Below are 22,513 nucleotides of genomic sequence, written 5' to 3' on the forward strand. Positions count from 1 at the left end.
GTGGATGAGTGTACATATTTATGACATCGTAATTTGCATGGTAAGCTTCAATTCCTGCGTATATTCTCTTTCAGTCAACTAATCAGCTATCTAGATACCCTTTCTGTGTACAAGCAAGTGAAACACCTCTAGTATATATCGCGGTCAATTCCTACGAGTAGTCAACAATCCGCATTCTCTACGTCTACCCTTGAGATGGCAGTCCCTCTACCGGCAGCATTTGCTCAGATTCCTCGATACTCTCTGCTATACCCCCATCCATCCCCAATTCACCCCCTCACGCTTCTATCCACATACCTCAACAACAACAACAGCAGTAACAACAAGAACAAAACACCGTATATCTCCCTCTACGCCAAACGAGAAGACCACTCATCTCCACTCGCCTGCGCAGGGAACAAGTACCGCAAGCTCGAATACATCATCCCCGACATCCGGGCCTCTCACAGCGCTCCCAATGGACCCCCACCAACCCTCGTCACCGAGGGCGCCATCCAGAGCAACCACACCGTGCAGGTCGCCGCGGTAGCGAAGCGACTCGGTCTCGATGCAGTCGTCGTCCTACACAAAGGCACAGGCGGCGGCCTCGCCGCCTCAACCGATAAAGCCTCGTTCCTACGCACGGGTAACCCGCAAGTTGTCCGTCTCCTCGGTGCGGAGGTGAGGATGCTTGAGTCGTCGACTGTCCCCGCAGACGGCGAGGAGGATCCAATTCCTAGGATTCTGGCGGAGATACGCGCGCAGGGCAAGGCGCCGTATTGGATCCCCTCCGGGGCGAGTCTGCATCCTCTTGGTGGATTGGGTTATGCGCGGTGTGCGTTTGAGATTGCGATGCAGGAGCAGGCGCAGGGTCTGGATGGGAGTGGGCGCTTTGATTATATCTTTGTTGCTTGTGGTAGTGGGAGTACAGTGGGCGGTCTGATCGCCGGGCTTAAGCTGTTGGAGAAGGAGGAAGGTAGAACCGGGTTGAGCAAACCACCTCGCAAGGTCATTGGGATATTGACTTCGCCTACCAAGCGTCGGGAGTACCATGAGGAACGGGTGCTGACGTTTGCGCGTCGCGCAGCTGCTCTTATTGGGTTGGATGCCGAAAAGGACATTTCCGTGGAGGATGTTCGGCTTGATGATCGGTTCGCTGGCACCGCATATGGTGTTCTAGATGCACAGACAAGCACGGCGCTGGACATGATGGCAAAACGGGAGGCAATAATGCTCGATCCCGTATACACTTCAAAGGTCGTACGTGGACTCTCGCACTGGGTACAGCAAGGGGAACTGGCAAAAGACTGGTCACTTCGTCCGGGAGACCGGGAACGCCCCGACTTCATGAATGTGCTTTTCATCCACACTGGGGGACAGGCCGCGTTAAGCGCCTATGCAGACATGGTCGAATCATAGCGGCAAGAGATTAAACAGTAAGATTAGAACTTTGATTCTATTGATAAGAAATACAGATAAGGTATTTTGGGTAGTATTACATCGAACGCGCCCAAAGGGAGCAATCGGCGCGAAGAAACAGAGAGGCTGAAGGATGTTAGCATCACAGAAACAATGTGATTTCACTCGTCATCCATCAGGGATCAGCCTCCGCGGGGCCGTAAGAGTATATAGAACCGTGAAGACACCGAAAGAAATAAACAACACAAGTGAAAAAAGGACCCAACTCCCCGCCCTCCTCATACACCATACGCGCCACCATGCGCAAAAGCAGCAACCAACGTACAGAGCACATGAAGCGTTCAAAAGAGCATCATTAAATAGAAAATCAACAAGCAGAGAAGTCATCAGCGAAAAGAGGAAAAGGAAAAAGAACCGGCATATAACAAACGCCGCAACAAGTCGCCGGTTCCGATGTAAACGCCGCAAGAATGCCCTTCTAAAAATAAAAACAAGCCCAGTGTGGACTTCACATCCCCATATGGTGCGCGTAAATCCAGGTGTGGAAAGGGAGATAGGTATCTGTGGAATCAGAAAGGATGCCGGATGGAGGAATATAATCGGAACAGCGCTTCAACTCGTGAAAACATTTTGTAAGGTCATATCAAGAACTCTCTGTTGTATCTCCGGCGTCGGCTTGGCCGTTCATGTCACCATCTATTCCAGTATCAGGAGACTCGTCTTGCATGGCGTCAGAGTGGTCCCCGCCATTACTTGCATCGAGGGCCTCCAATGCTTCGTTAGCGTGCGTGTTCTCCATAGGCTCCGGTTCTGGCTCGGGCTCCGCATCTTGGTTCGTCAAATCCGCGAAAACATCATCCAGATTGTGTCGAGGACTGCTGTTAAAAGGGTCCTGATTGTCAACGTCAACTACTGGAGGATCGGTAGGATCTCGATTAAAGCGAGGGGAGCTGAACAGAGCGCTGTCGAGCCCATGATGCGGTGATGGAGATCGCGGAGGGAATGAAGGAGAGTGCGCTGAAACATGCGGCAGGAATGCCGACGCTCCAGGTGCAAATGCCGGAGTAGAGTCGCTAGCAGGCAGAGAGTAATTGGCAGAGAAAGGATATGGAGGATTCTGTGCATCCGTCATGGGAGTCAAAGCTGGGCCGGTGCGATTGGAGTCTTCACCGGGAGTATGAGGTGTAGGCTGTAGAATTGCAGGTCGAGGAGTCTGCGATTCGAGAGACTTTCGCTTCGCATGGTTCGGTTGCTTAGTACGCAGATGAGGAGGAAGGTCTTCTGGACGCTCGACGCCTAACTGCGCCATTATTTTCTGCTGCTTTGTCGGCCGCGGTTTGCGCGTAGACAGTGACTGCTCCAGTATTGGTGGCGGCTCCGGCGCAACAGGTGCCCATTTATGGATTTCTTGGCGGAAGAAATTCGTCTCATACGCCAACAACACCTCGGCGCCCTCGATCTTGCGCAGGTAGAAAATTAACGTAGGCACTTCTTCCGTCGTTGTGCAGGCCGCATTGGTAAAGCCTTGTATAAAATCACGGAAGGTAGTTGCTTGGTTGATGATATTTTCCAAGACTTGTTCCTCATCAGGCTGGAAAGGGAGGCCTGGAATTTCGGCCTGCCAATCCTGGAGATCCTCGAGCTTGGGGCGAGCAGCATCTCGGGGAATCTTCTGACGCCAGTCGCAGATAGGACAAGTATACTTGTCAAACTCCTTGACTTTGCCCCTTGCAATCTTCAAGCATTTACCGTGGTACCTACATGACTCCAGGTCAGCCAGCTTGGAGCTACAGGTAAAGAAAAAGTATACACTCACCACTCATGGCAGACCTCACATTCAATCATCATCCCAGCCTCGGAATGCCTGCAAATGCAGAAGACATCCCGCTTTCGAGACTTCCCACCACCCCACATGCTGCTGCTGGTGGTTGTCGTGGTGTGGTTCTCCAAAAGACCGTCGGGGGTGTTATCTCGGGATGAGGGTTCCACAGGTGGCCGGCAGCGATCTTCCAAATCAAAGCAATAAGAATTCCTCTTTTCCACATACTCCATATGAGACTTCAGGATGTGTAAAGGGGCGTTGGCTTTCCCGAATAGTTTCTTCCCCTTTCGCATCCAGTCTTCGTGACGTTTCTGCTCGCGCTCCAGGTCAATTGCTCCCGTGGGCCGGCTATTCAATGCCTCCAGAGAATCCATCAGTTCACGGACTTCTTTATACTTTGGACGCTTTCTGAAGTCTGGATTCTTGCTTCGCTCGTATAGACTCTGTATTTTCTTCTGCGCTTCACGCTGTTTGGTCAATATCGCGTCAACGGCCGAGAGCGTTTCAGGAGAGACAGGAAAGCGTAGGGCCTGCGCAGACAACGCTTCGAGTTGTTGATAGTGAACCGATTCTACAGACATCAACTCCTTCGCTTTCGCTTCCCAAGTCTCACCGTGCCGGCACAACTCCTTGAAGTGACTGAGATGTTCGTTGGTTTCGGAGAGTCCCAATTGTTCGCCAGCCTGGACGAGTTCTTGACATTCCTTAAGAGTCATGTACTGATCACGCTTGCGACGCGCTTCATCATTCCACCTCATTTGTCGTAGAATATGCTCCAATCCTTCCACTTCGGGTATTTCCACATTGAAATTGCGAGCCGATTCCACCAACTCTTCCACTTCCTGGATCGACCGTATATGGGGGTTCAGAAGGGCAACGTTAACGTCCTGGCGGAATTTCTCGATCTCGCGGGTTTTCTCTTCCAGAGCCGCCATCTGTGGACAGTCGAAGGAAAGTTTATCAGCCTCTGCAAGAAGGGCGTACATGTTTTCTATCCTGCGAACTTCACGATCACGTTCCTCCAGCTGCGCGGCCTTAGAAGTACTCTTGCGCCAAGCCTTCTCGTTTTTCCTCCGGTTTTGCTGCTTCCGGGTGATGTAGTTGGTTGCTTCTTCAACCCACTTATCGCAGCGCTGGACGAAGGCCGCGAGATCTTGGAGACCATGCAGGTGGTATGGGATTTTCTCACCTTCGCTTAGTAGGCTATGAAGGACCTTCAGTTGGGGTTTCGGCTCATCTTCCAGAACCTTGTCAAGCTTCTCCCCCCACGCTTCCGGGATCCTGGCACGCTCCTGGACCTTCTGCACGAGGGCTCTCAGTGTGTCATCACTCATCCTGTAACGCAGCGTATGGTCTGGGCCTAACAGCCGCTGAGAGGGCGAGTCTCCGCAGCAATCAAAAGACTCCGCATGCAGCAGGCACACTGTCTTGCCAGACTTGTGACAACGAAACTGAGTCAGGTACGTATACGCCTTGCAATACTGACACTGGTAGTCCTCTTCCGGAAGATCTTCTTCCTCAATCACAAACTTCAGCTGGCATTCACCAGAAGCTGACGAGTCCGCTGAACCAAGTGCGCAGTTGTGCGGTGCGATTTCACGATGTCGATGGATGAATGTTGCTCTCTGTGCAACCTCTCGGTGACATGTCCGTTGAAGAGCCGGGGCTAGCCATTTAGCCGTCGTAATCGAAGTATCCCGAGCGGCTGCCGTCAGAAGCAGTTCATCGTGGGAGAAGCACGGGTGGCGGCGGAAAGCCTGGAGTCTCTCAACGCCCATTGCGCCCCAAGGCTCCCAATCAACAGGGGCGAAGTTCACGGCTTCATTGAAGTTGAATCCGTGATTGAAACCAGCATGGTATGCCTGGGGGAAGGTAATGACGAATTGCCCAGCCCGTTGATCAAGAGCGTATACGTTAACACCAGCCTTTTTCAGCTGGTCGGGTGGCATCAGAGTGACGAGTTGGAAAAGTAGATCAGGCTGACCCTCGAAAAGCTCTGGAACCGCTTGGCGCATGGCCTCTTCGAATGCCTCTGCGTCGGACCCTGGAATACCATACCAAGTCTTCGTTGCACCGAAATGCTGATAATTGGCGGAGTAGGCATAGTGATCCTCGTTGTGCCAACAAAATGTCGAAAAACACATGCCCACGTAAACCCAAGGAACTGTCATACCGGAGATGTCCGACTTTATGTGACGGAAGAGTGAATCGCCATGGAAAGGAAGGACATTCAAGTTCCAGGGGTCTGTTGAATAGGGATCAAGGGGATTGCGTTCAATCGTGGGAAAGCCACTGCCGTGTGTGGTCGAATGGATGTCGGCACCATACTCAACCTCGACGGTTTCAGTCAAGCTCTCGACCAGTCTCCAAAATTCGCGTTCCACGTCGTCCTCAGACTCTCGCCGATGAGTATTCAACACCGGGTCAAAGGGCATTTTGGAGGCGAAATAATTCTTCTTGAAGCTGTTTGCTTTCTCCTGGAACTGCTTGAGCGAGTAAACTCCGCCTTCTTCAAACCCGAACTCGCCTGTGCCGACCAGGCACTTGGGGCAGTGCCAGTCATACTCGGGGATAGTCGTCAAAGGAGGATCAAGACAGTTTCTGTGGTAACCCTGGTCGCAACTGTCGCAAACAAGTATCGAAGGTCGATCCTCGGACTTGCCACAAACCTCGCATTTCTAAGGAGAGTCAATAGTGTTACACATTCAATGATCCCGAGATTTTATGCTTACATCGCCGATCTTCCGACTGTCGCTTTTGCGTGCCCGAGGCGGAGCAGGACGGAGGAGACTCATGTGTGAACCCGCGACGGTGGGTGGTGGTGCATCTAGCGGTAAGTCAGACAAATCAAGCCACGACAAACGTCGATAAAACATATGCTTACCCTTTCGAAGGCGCTTGCTTCTTCGCCCACTTGCGTCTGTTTCTCCACCTTCAGTCTGCGAGCCACTTTCATGGCTGATGGCGCGTTTCATGGGATGGCTTCCATTGCCGTTGGGGACAGGCGTCGAACTTTGAGGGTGTTCAGCAACGCTTTGCGGCGTAAGCGAGCCTGTCTCAGCCTCTTTCTTGACAACTGGGCCGCTATTAACGGCGACGAAAGATGGAGAGCGATTGACAGCAGTAAAACCGCCGCCACCGGCATTGACAGGAGTGAAGCCGGACATAATAGGTCGAGGGGCCGCGGCTTCCACTGGAGGGGTGGGCTTATCAGGAGTGGCTTCAATTTCCTTTGGAGTAACATTGGAACCACCAGCGGCCGGCATATTCGGAGGAGCTTGGGGCGTAGCGGATGGTGTGATGTGGTCATACAAGACGGGCTTCTTAGCCATAGGCGACTGGTTCGGAGACGGCGTGTACGGACCACCATGCTCTAGCTCCAGTTGCTGCTGCACTCCCGGTTTGACCAACCGGAGGTATTCCTCGTAAGGCTGAAGCCATCTCTGATACGAATTCTTGAGTGAGGTCGACAGGGAGGACATGATCTTGCCGCTGTACCCAAGATCACGCCCGATCTCTGCCCATTTCTTCATTTTGCAGACTTGGTCGAACCCGCCACGTATTTCGACGGCCTTCTTGAGCTTATATAGGTCCAAGGGACGCTTATCCACGCTAGGAAATCGGTTCAGGTTGGTGCCATGTTGTTTGTGAAACTTGGCCAGCTGGTCGAGATAATTCAAGTTTGCACGGGTTCCTGAGTCCGGGTCAGAACTAGGCTGCGGAGTTGCACCGGCAGCGAAAGTGGCTGAACGCGGGGGCATACCTCCTTCAACCGAGTTAAGCTCCTGCCGACGTGTCTTGAAGTGAAATCGCTGGAACACGGTGGATGTTAGCATCGGATCTCCCAGATGGTGATCCCGTGGCCTCAAAGAATTACGGAAGGGAGCAGGGTGTGTAGAAGCGAGCACAGGGATGAGAATTACAACTCGCATACCTCTGTGTCAATCGCAAACGGCGGCTGCCAATTCTCTGGTGGAATGATTCTGCAGATTCCATATTTCTTGCCCTCGGGCGCTATCTTGCGGATGTATTCCAAGGGATCCTTAAATTCTTCCTCTGTCGGACGGAACGTCGGAGCTTCCTGTAAGCCATGTGGACGGATTCGTTTGCTAGGCTCTCGAGGAGCATTGGGCTGTCCTCGTCGCTCGACCGTAGATAAGTCGAGGGGTGCCGACCTTCGAGCGCTCAAGGGTACATTGTGAGAATGCGACGGGTGGGTGCTCGACGATCGAGTGGGCTGACGGTTCGCTGGAGGCTGTACGCCTGTCGAAATCGCGCCCGTAGAGGCCGGAGCCACCATCTCTAGGTAACGACAGCTAGCCGGGGGACAAAAGGTAATGTTGCGCGTGATTTTATCGCGGACGGAAGGGAGAGGAAGTCCGATGCGAAAAGCGCATTGAGGACTAAATCAGATGAAAGGAAGAGTCGAACACAAACGATAATTGTCCCCGTGGTTGTTGTATAATAGTGAGTGTCCTCTGAATAAGGAAATGGGCAGCAAATAGGAGACAAATGGTGATGATCGAGGCGGAGAAATAATAGTACTTGACACTAGTAGAGCGAGCGAAGGAAGAGAGAAAGAGAGAGAGAAGTAAAGGCGAGGCCGAGATGGTCCCGGGAGGGTTTAGTGTGGAGAATCTCGGAAGAGGGAACAAGCAGGCAGGTCAGGACAGCGGAGTACGGTGGTTGGAAGCAGTCTACTCAGGTAGTCTCGAGAGCCCAATCAATGAATGAATGAATGAATGAATGAATGAATAATAAAGTGAAGTTAACATTTAATACTAGTTACAGATGAGGAAGCGTAGAGTCATTAAAACACATCTCACTACTATCGCATACTACATAGTAATGAGCTGGTCAGGCTGATGTAGGAAGTGTATCTATCAACCTCGCTACTATGAGATATATACTAGCACTACAACTTGTAGGAGCAGGACGACAAAAGGAGAAGGAAAAACTGAAGTACGGTTTTCCGGACACTCAAAGGAAAAGACGAAAATGATAATAATATTGAGACAAGGTCTGAATACTACGAGAAAAAAGCAAAAAAAAGAAGGAAAATCACTGGAGATTAAGTGGACAACGCCCCGAAGCGGAAAGGGAGATCATGGCTTTGCGCAGCCTCATAGTAGTCGTAGTAATGGCCTGAGTAAGAATGAGACCTGATAGTACCTACGGCTGGTAGCGAACCCTTCCAGGATACAGAACCAAAACGGTAAATATACGGGTATTAATTACAGATGAAAACAATACCAACCATTACATTACTGTATCTTACCTACAATATGCCGCAAACGGACGATAAGGTGACCTAGAACGGACAGGTAGTTCAGGTCTTGAGGTACCAATTTAAATGACTGGCAAGACCTCCTATGTTGACTAATAGAGTCTAATCATCGGCTGGAGAGTTATCAGGTTATTAGGTGCTCTTCGCATGAAGAGTGGGCTGTAGATTAAGCCACCTTCTGCGGTTAATTTCGTAGTCTAGGTACATTACCTTAGCCACATGCACACCTGCCCACATCAGCCCAGGTCAATAGAGGACTAATGTATGGACCTACATGCCCCCGTACTAACCGTACGAGGCCTGTAAGTCGAGGTAAAGAACTTCGATACATATCTCACTTTCGAGGTACAAGGATTGGGTCACTGTGGGGTTTTGCAAATGTCCTCCTGGTTCCCTGAGGTACCTTAGCTTGTTAGCTATGCGGACTTCGATCAGTTAAGTGATCTCTGGTGGAGCAGGAGGCTGTAATCTATCTACGGGGGGTATACTCCATACAAAACTCGAAGCCTCGGTGCGAAGCCTCGGTGATCCGAGCTGACTGAGGTTCATGGTATGGTCGTCGTATCCTTACAAGAGGTATTTCCCTGCGTTACTTGGATATCGACGTGTGCTTAATCTCCATGACCCGCCAACCATGGACTGCATGCGACTACAAATCATCATCATTCTTCTTCTTCAGAAAAAGCCTTAAATGACAGTATCATATACTTGGGCCGCGGCAATTTGTTGCTTCGCGAAGAGCCTCTATATCGTCATCTTGACTGACTCATTATTTCCCTTGTTCTCACATCACATCTCATTTCAAGCCTATCCCTGGTAACCCAAGGCTTGGATGAATCTGCAGGCAGCTTTCCGTAACACTATAGAGCAAAATAGGGTGGTACTCTACACATGTATAGTAATTACCTGCAGGCTGGCAGTGCAGATTCTGCTAAATTCGAAAGGCTTTCTTCTTGTCATTTCCAGCTAATGGTGCGTAATAGTAATATTCAGTGTTTGGAATGATGTGATGCCTTAGGCAGAAGCGGTGATGCTTATCTGCACTCATCATGTGATTTGCTTTGTTGATGTTGGACCATCAATAACAGAATAAACAGTAACCTGATATCAACAAGACTGGCGTATTTATCGCTATTAGTCATTATTGTTGTTTGAAAGGAATGTCGAACCGTAGCCTTAGCTTGAAAGGGTTTGAAATACGGAGTACTAGGGCCAAATTACCTGTTTATCAGACGTCGCCTCCGATTCCTAAATACTGACAACAGTGCCATGGATGACATCCAAATAGAGCATCCAAGGCCTATCCCAATTTTCTATTGCTGTTATCTACTCCGCTCGACTGTGAGACATGCCTCTCTCTATATCGGGTCCACGCCCAATCCTGCAAGACGACTGATTCAGCACAATGGCGTCGTCAAGGGCGGCGCTCGTCGGACTGCCGCCGAGAAGCTGAGGCCGTGGGAGATGGTTCTGGTGGTCGAAGGGTTTACGAGCCGCCTCGCAGCTCTGCAGTTTGAGTACGTCTCTCCCTAGTCATCTTGCCTACAGAATCTAACGCTCCCAAAGATGGGCTTGGCAAAATCCTTGGTACTCGCGCCACTTACGATCAGAGGAAAGCTCGGCTCCTGCAGAGGTCAAGCACAGGAGAAAGAGGAAAGCGAAATCTGAGGATCCGGAGTCTCTCGATTCTAACTGCGACTCGGCTAAGTCCAAAGACAAGGCGACACCTAAGAAAAGCAAAAGACGTCCTCGTCCCCCGAGATCCTTGGACACCCATTTCTCCGATTTACATCGCCTGCTGAGGTCGACATACTTCTCACACTGGCCTTTAAAGATAAGATTTTTCTCGGGCGACCTTTATCAATCCTGGAATGCTTGGTATGATCGAGTCGATGTTCGTCTTCGAAGCCCTGTCAAGGTCATCTTGGACGGGAGTTGTCCTGAGATCGGCGCACACGCCGGTGGGAATGACATCAAGTTTGGTGGCGTTGAAAATGCCAAGATAACCTATGCCACAATCCGAGACTATATAGAGAAAGCCATATTCCTTCTCGACGACCCAAAAGATGTTCGCTGTCATGTATGCCAGGGGCAAATCGTCCCAAAGGAAGAGTTGACAACTGTCTGCCCACAGGCAGAATGCCACTGTACCTGCCATCTACTATGCCTATCGAGAAAGTTCCTTGATGCGGCCCAGGAGCCAAATCAATTCATTCCAAGGCACGGAATTTGTCCTGCATGTGAGGCCACTGTCGAGTGGCCATTGATGATGAAGGAGCTGAGCTTCCGGAGTCGCGCAAAACAAGAGCTGTTGGAAATTTTGAAACGGAAGAGAAGAGATGATCGAAAACAAAGTGTCGTGACTGGCAAGGTTGAATCGTCGCGTCGAAGATCCGTATCAGTCGATTTAGATGACCGTTTCGGTCAAAATGCCGAAGATGAATTTCTTCTGGATGAAGACTGGTGGGAGGGATTGGCGTCAGAGTCAGACTCAGACGCGGATCTTCGATTGAAGGCCCTTTTGAAAGCTGCCCCGAAACTAGAAACTGTTATCGAGGACAGCGAGTGCGACGACGCTGAAATTCTGTGAAAGAGCTTCCTTTTTCCGAATTCTGCTGGGACACATGAGCCATTGCCTTAGTTTGAGAGTGGTCCCAGCCTCTTCAAAGGCCCCATGGCATCAAGTCTCTCGATAGAGTCTGTCACTATCTTCATAATATCCTGCGACACTGCATCGAAGGACCTTCCGGCATCAATTGTGTGAATAGAATCACCCTGCTGGAGGCCAAAGAGCGTTTGGAATAGCTCGCGCACGCGGTTTTGCATAGTTTCATTCTCATAGCGCTCGACGCCGAATCCGCCACGCTTCGCTGCTTCTTCGGGGGATATGCGGAGGAAGAGGCACATATCCGGCTGCGGCAATCCGATTTCTGGCTGCCATGCCCACTCCAGCGACAGATTACGATTGCCTTTTGCAGCCGAGTAAACGGCACCAGAGTAGGAGTAACGGTCTACTATGACAGTGATGCCGTTGGCTATATCATCTTCAATGCTCTTCGCAATCTCCCAGCGATTTGCTGAGAAGAGGAGATGAATGGAATGGTCGTCCGCTTGGGACTGGCCTTGTAAATAGCTATTTATCAACTTTCCAATGGGAGTTGTTCGATCTAAAGCGCGATCAGCAAAGGGAGTTTCCCTGCACAGTTGAGGAGAAATAGATACCTGGAAACCGAATATACTTCACAGAGTGCCCTGATGCTTGGAGCGAGTCACGTAGACGTTCACATTGGCTGGATTTGCCCGCTCGATCCAGGCCTTCGACAACAATGAGAGCTCCACGTTTCCGCAGACTGTTCATCTTGTCCGAATTGCTTATGGTAATATCACTTGAAGTATCAATTCAATACTGTCTAATTGTGATTGAGAACAGTGGAGAATTGGGCTGATGCGTGTGGTACAAAACGCGGAGGAGAAACAAAGCGAACTGCGGTGTCTAGTCCAGCGGATTTATCGATTGCTAGCATTAACTAGTACCGTCGATCGTTCAGCTCCAGCTTCCTTTTCTATCTCAACACGATCACCACTCGCAAACGCAAGACATTGGCACGAGCTCACTCTTGTCGATCGTCATGAGCTTACCTGAAGCATCGTCGCAGTCTCCCGATGAGATGGTCAATTTCACTCTCCTCAGTCCTGCAACTGCCCCGATCCTAGCCCCGCGGCTGGGAAATTTGGCTGTTGCGGGCAGAAAAGCTATCCCGACGCCCAATTACATTCCGCTCACGTCGCGAGGGGCTGTACCTCATATTGCGCATGATGTGATGCGCGACCAGACTGCGATCGGCAGCCTGTTTATTGGTCTCGAGGATTGTAGGTCCATGTCCACGCTGACGTGCATTAAGCAAGGAAGATAGACGCTGACGATGTTCGATGCCCACCTGGGCTCAGATCAGTCATAGAAAAGCAAGCAAATACAGGACCGCTCCGGAAGGGAACGCCCCCGATATACAATGTACCAGCTGCGCCGCATGAGTCGGCCTTGCGCAAGTTCATCAGTGTTCCTGAGAATTTCCTGCTCATTCTCGGTCCGCGACGGGTGCCTTCGATAGCCTGTCCCCCGAACAACACGCCTAATTCGATCTCCATATTGACGTCGGTCGGGTTCAGGCAGCTAGAGGCCGGCGAATATGTGAAAGCAGTGCGGAAGCTACGGCCGGACATCGTGGTGGGATTAGCAGACTTGGCCCAGGGGCAAACTCCCGGCACCAAGAGGAGGGTAAAGATGGCTGACAGAACCCATGCATTCACTTCGCATGCAACGGAGCAGCTCTATGGTCAAACAGTACCAGAAGAACATCGGTCAAAATCAGCATACTTTGCGCCTGTGCTGCCACTTGAGAACACACAGCAATCGCTCTACCTGGCCGACCTTGAGCATGAGCTACGCCCTCACATCTCCGGTCTCGCATTGCACGAGTCGGCGTCGCTATCAATTCTCCCGGAAAAATTAGGCAACCTGCCCCGACTACTCTTCAGTGATCCAGCTACACCACACGACATTCTGCGTCAGGTATCTCTCGGCGCCGATATCTTCACCATTCCTTTCCTGGGGGCTACCTCGGACGCGGGGATAGCGTTGGATTTCACCTTCCCAGCCCCATCCACGGCGGAGACGACTGCAAGCGAACCTCGACCTCTCGCGTTCGACCTGTGGTCCACGTCATACAAAGTAGACACAGCACCCTTGAGCACGTCCTGCGAGTGCTACGCATGCAAAAACCACCACCGCGCCTACATCCACCACCTACTATCCGCAAAGGAAATGCTCGCATGGACATTACTCCAGATCCATAACCACCACACCATGGACAAGTTCTTCTCCGCTATTAGAGCAAGCATCGAGCGAGGAACCTTCGACACAGATGCCGACGTGTTTCAAAGAGTTTACGCCCCAGAATTACCAGAGAAAACCGGCGAAGGCCCCAGGTGCGTATAGCTCACGGATTTGCATAGGACCAGCCATCTTCTGACCCTGATCAACTAATACTTCCGCATATAGACTCCGTGGCCACCAGCTCCCCGCAGCTGGACCGCACCAACCCCGACGCTTCCCCCGCGTGTATGGTCGTCTCGACGACGCAGCGGAGAAATTCGCAGAGTCGGAATCGTCTATTGCCACGCCAGATACGGGCGCTGATGGTCTAGAGGCACATGGCTTTGCGCAGAAAACCTCCACTTAGATTATTCAGATCCGGTGTGGTTTCTTTTCAGTCATGATATATTGTCCTGTCAAAAAGAGAGGTGTCCGAAAAGTAGCGTAATTCAGGCTTCTGGCGCCGTGGCGTTGGTCTTGTTCTATTTCAGAATCGAGGCATTTGTCATTCGACGACGGTGGCGCGAGGTGGTGGTAACGTACTACAATCGCCCACACATCGACTGACTTGCGAATGATCCAAGGAAAAGTCTAGACAATCTTAACACCGCATTCATGTCATTAGATATTCACACTTCATTCAATCTATATCATGCTATGTCCATCTCACACATAAGTACAAGAGAACTACATTTCTGATCCGGGTAGAGGACGAGCATACATGATATGAACATCGCGAAAATTCTCCCTTGTCACGGTCGAGTGTACAATGGTCGTGCAACTCGGTACTTGTAGACCTCACTGGCTGTTAATCAACACATTCCACATCCACTTCGTCTCCTGCTGTTCTTCTTCCGACCCGTTTTCCGTACCAGCTCCAAAGTCCTGACCCACGACACACACAAGCCAAACGTCGTTCTTGACTTCTTCAAGAAGGCGCTCGGTCGGAGTGCCACGGGGATAGACCCGGCGCCACTCATCCCAGATACGGAACGCCTCTTCGCCCCAGGCCCTAAAGCTGACTTCTTCAATGATGGTTGGAGTGACTATCTCCTTGCCGCGGAAGACACCCCACGTCACAGCGTTGACGTTGTTGGGATTCATCTCAATGGTATCGGCATGGGCAGGGTCAGCGGGAAGAGAGGACTCGAATTCGCCCTTCACGTTGGTTGCAAACCATGCGAGCTTCTCATGTCCGTGCTTTGCAAAGAGTGGTTTGAGCACTGTCTGGAAGTCTTTGCTAGGACAGAAGAATTCAACGAATGGCTTCTGAAAGACGAATCCTTCGCCTGGAGGACCCCATCCAAAGGTTGGATCGTCGCTTCGGACGCCATTGACAGCCGGTTGGGATGCCAGAGTCCACCAGCCTTTGCTGTCAATGAGCTTCAGTAACTCGGGTCGGATGACTTCTGTCTCAGCATTCAAGCCACTGCTATTCTCTTCCGCCCCGCCTTCGGACCAGGGAACGATATAGAGGTCGCCAGAGACATGGCGACGGAATAGTGCACTTATGTCTTCGCGGGACACAGGATAGCCCCAGATGCGCCGCGCAACAGCGCCCGAAACATGTAGTGAAGGGCCGTACCCATCAATCTCTCCGAAAGCCGGCGAGCGAGCGTCACCCCAACGACCGTTAGGGAAATCGTCCCACGTCGCTTCTCTGCCGAGCGCTCCCTGACCCTCCGAAATCTGGAGCGTTGTGTTGCGATCTGGGGGCATCGCAGGCATTCCAGCGCTAGCGGCGGGCGCCTCATGTGTTGATGCTCTCGATGACCCGTCTGAGGGCACCTGTAACCTGTCGACAATGACACGGTTATGTGGGTGTGAGTTAACGGACGAAGCCCTGCGCCGGGATAGAGAACGATTCTGAGCTCCAGTGGGAGCAGTAGTGTAGTCGTCGTCCACAACAGCATTGGTGTCTTCTGGATAATCAGGTATCAAACCACATCGTTCGATGATGAAAGAAACTGTCTTTTCAAGATTCAAGGTGTAAAAGTGAAAGCCCCTAAATCCAGGGCAGGGTATCTTCTTGATAGCCTCAACCAAATCACTGAGAACATCCACGCCGATGCGCTTCACAGCATCATCATCATGTTTCACTGCTTCCAGACTCGCCATGATCTGTGGTGGAATCTTGACATGACTCAGTTTCGTCGTTCTTGTCAGAATCTTGTAGCTGTGAATAGGCATCAACCCAGGAATAATCGGGATGGTTTTAAAAGCACCGGACTCGTGGTTTCGTAGCATTTCCTCGAACTTTGTGTAGGCTTCGATGTCGTATGTCAACTGAGTCATGATGAAGTCCGCACCGGCCAGGGTCTTCTCGACCAGATATGGTAGATCCCTCACTGGATCCTGTACGTCCTGGTAAGAATCGACCGGGTGCCCCTCAGGGTACGCAGCAACGCCCAGACAGAAGTAATCACCGTACTTCTTGCGAATGTATCGTACCAAGTCCACCGCGAATGTGAAGTCCTTGTTGCTGTCATCTTCTCCGTGCATGTTGTACTCTTCACTGCGTGGCGGGTCGCCGCGAAGCGCCAGGATGTTTCGAATCCCCAGAACCTTGGCCTCCTCCAAGGCCTCATCGATCAACGCTCGACTCATGTTTGTGCATGTTAGATGAAGGCATGTGGTTAACTGCAATTGACGCTGGCAGATCTCTGCAAGTTCCAGCGACCTGGCGGCAGTGCTTCCACCGGCTCCCCAAGTGACAGTAACGAACAGGGGACGTAGCGCTTGTGACATACGCTCTAAACGAGCCGTTAGATTGGAGAAGCCCTACAATATTCAAAATATCATCAGTAACTGGTCGCATCGTCAGAAGAGTCAGCGGAGTGCGGGGATACCCCACCATCTGCGTCTTGGGAGGGAAAAATTCGAGCGAAAAGTAATTCTCATTTGGCGGCAATGCCGCGATCTTGTCTGTGATCTTTTCCATCTTGACCCGAATTTCTTCTCTGTGGAGAGAAAAATAACGGGGATAATTGAAGTTGATGGAGGAGAACTTGAGCCAGCGCATGCGGGAGGGATGGACTTGGCCCCTCCGATCAACGGATACGGAAACACGCACGATTGCCGATTATGGTCAGTACAACGAGAGGTTGACGACGCCCTTTACAGCTCATTCTTTCTCCAGAAAGCTAGGGGATACACCATGACACTTGCTACGCCTTGGGATCATCTGATTGTTAATGAGCATTCTTCAATGTCTCGTTTCCGATACGCAACAACACCTTAGTCCTGTCCACTACATTGTATATGGCTGTGCAGAATGCAAACAAGACAAACCTGTCCAAGCTCCGTCGATGTCGCAGTACGAGTCGGTTGGAGATGGCGAGGAATCATCAATCAAGGGTCAGCCTTGAGGTCTCACTGGAGTCAGAAATGGCATTGACCTCTCGCTGCCATTGTTTTTGAAGTTAGAACTGAAAATCTGTCCAAGAGCCAGCAATAAACCTTCTCTACCTCAGTTGAACTCGCCATAACCACTCCAAGTCGTGTCTAACTAGGTATTGACAGCTTGGGTGAGATGGCTTTATGGCGTTCATTAGCGACTTCGACTTCGCGTCTTTTTCGTCCATCGTTGCGCTCCAATTCGTGCTTGCGGCGTGGCCTGGCGACACCGCCCTCAGCAGGTCCGAATGACTACCGCTCTCGTCTCCGCAGGCTGAATGATCGTCTTCCGCCGTTTTTACGCTCCTATACAAACCCGTTACTGGGGGCCCCGGGTACACATATAACGTCCTTTTTGATACTACACGAGATTACAGCCATTGTCCCTTTGCTCGGGCTGGTCGCTTCGTTCCATTACGGAGATTGGTTGCCGGATTTCACCTCAAAAAGCGGCTTTGACGAAGGAGTCCAACGATTCGGTCGCTGGCTGCGAAAGAAAGGTTGGGTGGAGGATGCTGACGTGGATATTGTGAAGTCCGACGGGTCTGCTTCGGGCAATGATTCTACTACTGGATCGCCCGGTCAATCTCAATTGAGACCGGAAGACAGAAAAGGCGTTCGTCTTGTGCTTGAGTTCGCGACGGCCTATGCAATCACGAAAGCTCTACTACCCATAAGGATAGTCGCTAGTGCATGGGCAACGCCATGGTTTGCGAGATCTGTTCTCGCTCCGGTAGGCAGGGGCGTCGGAGCTTTTTTTGGGAAAAAGTAGTTTGTGATGGAACCTTCTATGCAAATCTCCGCAACGGGTAATTATCTGCACTACTCCCAGATTCCGGCGAAGGATACGAGACGCAAGTGAGGCCATTGGCACCATAGGTGTTCTGTATATTTTTATTTCTCCTGGGACTTTTCTGATGTATGTCATACACTGCCTCCTACAACCTCAGCTGCAACGGATAGCAGACGTCCAGACAAAAGGTCGAACGGAGAAATTTAAGCCTTCTCGTAGATCCAGTCGAAGGCGGCGCTCTTCCAGGAGATGAGCTCCTCAGGCTTGAACCAGAGGGCAATCTCCTTCTTGGCGTTCTCGACGCTGTCGGAACCGTGGCAGACGTTGCGGCCGACATCCTAATGCAATGTCAGCGACAAACTATGATATTGAGGTCTCAAAAGAGCTTACGATAGCGTAGTCACCGCGGATGGTGCCGGGAGCGGAGGCAAGAGGGTTGGTGGCACCGAGGATGGCTATTGTCGCACCATTAGCATATGCTCGCCGCATGTCTGGAACACATCGATTGATGGAAACTTACTACGGCCGGTCTTGACGGCATCACGGCCCTCCCAGACCATGGCGCAGATGGGGCCGCTGAGCATGTCTATATGTAGTGGTTAGTTACCTTCACAAAGAAAGAAGCCATTAGTTTCGGATGTGGAAGGGAAGCTCACAGGAAACAAGACCCTTGAAGAAGGGCTTGTCGGAGAGGTCGGCGTAGTGCTGCTCAAGCTGGGACTGGGGAGGAGAGACCAGCTTCATGGCAACGAGCTTGAAGCTGTGCACAATTAGCGCAAGCAATAGCCATTGAGCTCCAGAATACATACCCACGGTTCTCGAAGCGAGAGATGATGGGGCCGATGAGTCCGCGCTAAAGGATGATCAAGTCAGTTCCGTGCTCATTCAAGGTGTACAGACCATTGAACATAAGCAAGACGGCCATAGCCTCATACCTGGACACCATCGGGCTTGATGGCAATGAAGCTGCAGGAATTTATTAGCTTTACTCGCACTGATAAAAGGAACAACCCCGAAGCAGCGTCGGAGAAGAATAAGGGGAAAGCTTGGGATTGAGCTTGGAAGTGGGATGGAAATGTAACTTACGTCTGCTCGTTGGACATTTTGAGAGATTGATAAGAGATGATGGGGATACTAAAGAACGATTGAGGTGGTTGACAGCTCAGAGAAAAAGAAGAAGAGTTAGACTTTCGGTGAGTTGGCGAAATTATTATAAGGAGGGGACTGCAAGACCGAGTGGAGCAGGAGGGGCAGCCCGGATGCCTGTATGCCTCAGGTTTCGAGTTTCAAGAGCTAATTATATAATAAGATGCCTAACCTTAGGTTGCCTAGGTCCTTTCCGTACTAGCGCCACGCTAACCCAAGTAGGCGGTTAGCTTACCCCGAATCCCCCCCGATCTGCCAATCTGGCCAGCCTGGAATCATCACCTGCGTTATCTATCCCATTGTTCGTGTTGGCCTCCCGCTCTGGTAGATGCAGGTGAGCACAGAAATCTTTGTAAATTACGGTACTCTCAGAGGTTGAGTGGCTCTGATTGCATCGGTTCACTCAAAAATGGCCCCGAGCAGCTCGTCTCTCTCCAGATGGACGCTATTGCTCGCGTTGGTTGTCCTTCTCGGGTGTCTTGTTGTACCCGGAGGTGAGCTCTATGCACTTAAGGTATTCCAATGGTACCGCCATCTGACCAAGTCTGCCAGTTACTGTGAAGCATGAGAACTTCAAGAAATGCTCTCAATCCGGGTTCTGTAAGCGGAACCGAGCTTTCGCAGATGACGTCTCCGCCCAAGGCGCGTCTTGGAATTCACCATATGAACTCGATCCCTCTTCAATTCACTTCAAAGATGGCCAATTGCAAGGGACAATTCTCAAGTCAATATCTGCCAATGAGAAAGTCAAGCTGCCACTTGTGATTTCTTTCTTGGAGTCTGGAGCTACGCGCATCGTGGTCGACGAAGAGAAGCGGATGAAGGGCGAAATTGACCTCCGACACAACAGCCAAGTGCGCAAAGAGCGATACAACGAAGCAGAGCGATGGGCGCTGGTGGGTGGTTTGGATTCGAGCAAAACTGCCGCTGTGGACACAGAATCCGAAACTGGATTCACAAAGGTACTGTACGGGCCGGATAACAAGTTTCAGGCGATCATTCGCCATGCGCCGTTCAGCGTCGATTTTCAGCGCGATGGCCAGAGCCATGTCCAAGTGAATCACAAGGGCTACCTCAACGTGGAACACTGGCGGCCGAAGGTGGATGTGGCAGAGGGTGACAGTGTTCAGGAAAAATCAGAATCTCAGCAAGATGAAAGCACTTGGTGGGAGGAGACTTTTGGTGGAAACACCGACTCCAAGCCGAAAGGTCCAGAAAGTATCGGCCTGGACATCACATTCCCTGGCTACAGCCATGTTTTTGGGATTCCAGAGCATGCCGACTCGATGTCCCTGAAGGAAACTAGGTAGGTGTTAAATGTCCCCGCCACTCTGGAGACGCAAGGCTGATCAATTTGAAGGGGCGGTGATGGAAACCATGCGGAACCTTATCGCATGTACAATGCAGACGTCTTTGAGTATGAGCTCAACAGCCCCATGACCCTCTATGGCGCCATCCCGTTCATGCAGGCCCACAAGAAGAACTCTACTGTGGGTGTCTTCTGGCTCAACGCTGCGGAGACCTGGGTCGACATTGTCAAGTCGAAGTCCTCGGCCAACCCTCTTTCTCTTGGAATAGGTTCGAAGACAGACACTCAAACCCATTGGTTTTCCGAATCAGGACGTATTGATTTGTTTGTCTTCTTGGGTCCCACTCCGCAAGAGATCAGCAAAACTTACGGTGAACTTACCGGCTACACTCAGTTACCTCAACAGTTCGCTATCGCTTACCATCAGTGCCGATGGAACTATGTCACGGACGAGGATGTCAAGGAAGTTGATCGCAAGTTTGACAAGTATCAGATCCCTTACGACGTGATTTGGCTCGACATTGAGTACACGGATGACAGGAAGTACTTTACCTGGGACCCTCTGACTTTCCCTGACCCAAAGGGTATGGAAGAGCAGCTTGATGACTCTGAGCGCAAGCTCGTGGTGATCATTGATCCGCACATTAAAAACAAGGAGGGATATTCCATCTCTGAAGAGCTAAAGAGCAATAATCTAGCTACCAAGAATAAGGACGGGGAGATCTACGACGGCTGGTGTTGGCCTGGCTCTTCTCACTGGGTGGACTGCTTCAACCCCGAAGCCATCAAATGGTGGACTGGCCTGTTCAAGTACGACAAATTTAAGGGCACCCAGCCGAACGTCTTTATTTGGAATGACATGAATGAACCTTCCGTCTTCAATGGACCGGAAACCACTATGCCCAAGGACAATATACACTATGGCAACTGGGAACACCGCGACGTGCACAATGTCAACGGACTGACCTTTGTCAACGCAACATACAAGGCCTTGCTGGAGCGAAAGAAAGGCGTGGTCCTTAGGCCCTTCGTTTTGACCCGATCATTCTACGCCGGGGCTCAACGGGTATCTGCCATGTGGACGGGAGACAATCAAGCCACCTGGGAACACCTGGCCGCATCCTTGCCTATGGTATTGAACAACGGCATTGCCGGGTTCCCGTTTGCTGGTGCCGACGTTGGCGGGTTTTTCCAGAACCCAAGCAAGGAACTTTTGACCCGGTGGTATCAGACCGGCATTTGGTATCCCTTCTTCCGTGCGCATGCGCACATTGACACTCGCAGACGAGAGCCCTACTTGATCGCAGAACCATACAGGTCGATCATATCCCAGGCTATCCGTTTGAGATATCAACTGCTGCCTGCCTGGTACACTGCATTCCATGAAGCTTCGGTGAATGGAATGCCCATTGTCCGGCCCCAGTATTATGTCCACCCGGCGGACGAACAAGGCTTTGCCATCGATGACCAACTCTACCTTGGATCTACTGGCCTGCTGACCAAACCTGTGGTTGCGGAGGGTGCCACCACGACAGACATCTACATCGCTGATGATGAGAAGTACTACGATTATTATGATTATACTGTCTACCAAGGAGCGGGCAAGAGACATACGGTGCCTGCCCCCATTGAGAAGGTCCCGTTGTTGATGCAGGGTGGTCATATTATCCCTCGCAAGGACCGCGCACGTCGGAGCAGCGGGCTGATGAAGTGGGATCCTTATACACTTGTGATCGTCCTCGACAAGAACGGGAAGGCCGAAGGCACACTCTATGTTGATGATGGGGAGACGTTCAACTACGAGCAGGGTGGATACATACAGCGCCGCTTCAAATTTGAAAAATCTACCCTCTCGTCGGAAGACGTCGGAATCAAGGGTTCGAAGACAGCCGATTACCTGAAGAGCATGGCGAATGTCCGGGTTGAAAAGGTGGTTGTTGTCGACGCTCCCACGGAGTGGCAAGGAAGGGCATCCGTGACTGTCATCGAAGACGGTGCAAAGGTGGCTTCTACCGCTCCCTTGGAGTATTACGCCCAACAGGCAGGCAAGGCCGCGTATGCTGTCGTGAAGAAACCCAATGTTGGCATTGGAAAGACATGGAAGATTGAATTCTAGAGTTTGTGTTAAACCGGAGTATATACACATGATTGGAATGACAAACATACACTATGCAAAGTGAATGATATTCTGTTACGTGCATTCCATGGTGCTAGTGCGAGCGACAGGGAATAATAATACAACATCGAAGCTCAAATCTCAGCTCATCTTATATCCTAACCACCGTAGGATGTGATGCCTGAAGCTCCAGGCAATCAGGGTTCATTGAAGTGCCCTAACCCATAATAGGTAAGCGTTATGGAGCCGCTGAGCTAAGCAGATCCGCCAGAAAATCCAAAACAAGACAAGACGCATTCGGCCCTGGCACATGTTTTTCCAAGGAGTTTATTCGTGATTGATCTCTGCAGCAGTGCTTGGCTTTGTCCCCATT

The 22,513-nt window shown here is 51.1% G+C and overlaps 8 protein-coding genes across 8 annotated transcripts; 4 read left to right on the top strand and 4 right to left on the bottom strand.

Annotated features, from left to right (window-relative positions):
* Window positions 1–195: 195 nt before the first annotated feature.
* On the top strand, window positions 196–1,398 carry ALT_6255 (1-aminocyclopropane-1-carboxylate deaminase/D-cysteine desulfhydrase; the record flags this gene model as incomplete). The annotated part of the gene is made up of 1 exon (XM_033560397.2): window positions 196–1,398. The coding sequence occupies one exon, from the start codon at window positions 196–198 to the stop codon at window positions 1,396–1,398; it is 1,203 nt and encodes a 400-aa protein (XP_033416288.2).
* Window positions 1,399–2,041: 643 nt separating this feature from the next.
* On the bottom strand, window positions 2,042–7,520 carry ALT_6256 (lid2 complex component lid2; the record flags this gene model as incomplete). Its single annotated transcript, XM_089600045.1, has 5 exons — window positions 2,042–3,155; window positions 3,215–5,898; window positions 5,953–6,047; window positions 6,105–7,032; window positions 7,155–7,520. The coding sequence occupies 5 exons, from the start codon at window positions 7,518–7,520 to the stop codon at window positions 2,042–2,044; spliced, it is 5,187 nt and encodes a 1,728-aa protein (XP_089455507.1).
* Window positions 7,521–9,776: 2,256 nt separating this feature from the next.
* On the top strand, window positions 9,777–11,097 carry ALT_6257 (structure-specific endonuclease subunit SLX1; the record flags this gene model as incomplete). The annotated part of the gene is made up of 3 exons (XM_089600046.1): window positions 9,777–10,024; window positions 10,074–10,587; window positions 10,642–11,097. 3 exons carry the CDS (start codon window positions 9,777–9,779, stop codon window positions 11,095–11,097), a joined length of 1,218 nt encoding a protein of 405 aa, XP_089455508.1.
* Window positions 11,098–11,144: 47 nt separating this feature from the next.
* Window positions 11,145–11,865, bottom strand: ALT_6258 (bifunctional thymidylate/uridylate kinase; the record flags this gene model as incomplete). The annotated part of the gene is made up of 2 exons (XM_033560394.1): window positions 11,145–11,674; window positions 11,730–11,865. The coding sequence occupies 2 exons, from the start codon at window positions 11,863–11,865 to the stop codon at window positions 11,145–11,147; spliced, it is 666 nt and encodes a 221-aa protein (XP_033416285.1).
* A 271-nt stretch (window positions 11,866–12,136) lies between these two features.
* ALT_6259 (tRNA-ribosyltransferase family protein) lies at window positions 12,137–13,747 on the top strand (the record flags this gene model as incomplete). The annotated part of the gene is made up of 3 exons (XM_033560393.2): window positions 12,137–12,377; window positions 12,461–13,493; window positions 13,567–13,747. The coding sequence occupies 3 exons, from the start codon at window positions 12,137–12,139 to the stop codon at window positions 13,745–13,747; spliced, it is 1,455 nt and encodes a 484-aa protein (XP_033416284.1).
* Window positions 13,748–14,178: 431 nt separating this feature from the next.
* On the bottom strand, window positions 14,179–16,321 carry ALT_6260 (methylenetetrahydrofolate reductase (NAD(P)H) MET12; the record flags this gene model as incomplete). The annotated part of the gene is made up of 2 exons (XM_033560392.2): window positions 14,179–16,161; window positions 16,235–16,321. 2 exons carry the CDS (start codon window positions 16,319–16,321, stop codon window positions 14,179–14,181), a joined length of 2,070 nt encoding a protein of 689 aa, XP_033416283.1.
* Window positions 16,322–17,772: 1,451 nt separating this feature from the next.
* On the bottom strand, window positions 17,773–18,672 carry ALT_6261 (nucleoside-diphosphate kinase; the record flags this gene model as incomplete). The annotated part of the gene is made up of 7 exons (XM_033560391.1): window positions 17,773–17,907; window positions 17,960–18,024; window positions 18,090–18,155; window positions 18,226–18,329; window positions 18,379–18,422; window positions 18,505–18,535; window positions 18,656–18,672. 7 exons carry the CDS (start codon window positions 18,670–18,672, stop codon window positions 17,773–17,775), a joined length of 462 nt encoding a protein of 153 aa, XP_033416282.1.
* Window positions 18,673–19,124: 452 nt separating this feature from the next.
* Window positions 19,125–22,140, top strand: ALT_6262 (glucan 1,3-alpha-glucosidase ROT2; the record flags this gene model as incomplete). The annotated part of the gene is made up of 3 exons (XM_033560390.2): window positions 19,125–19,209; window positions 19,268–20,021; window positions 20,076–22,140. The coding sequence occupies 3 exons, from the start codon at window positions 19,125–19,127 to the stop codon at window positions 22,138–22,140; spliced, it is 2,904 nt and encodes a 967-aa protein (XP_033416281.1).
* Between the last annotated feature and the right edge of the window lie 373 nt (window positions 22,141–22,513).

Source organism: Aspergillus lentulus, assembly GCF_001445615.1.
Source record: "Aspergillus lentulus DNA, contig: Alt12, strain: IFM 54703, whole genome shotgun sequence".
NCBI classification, from domain to species: Eukaryota; Fungi; Ascomycota; class Eurotiomycetes; order Eurotiales; family Aspergillaceae; genus Aspergillus; species Aspergillus lentulus.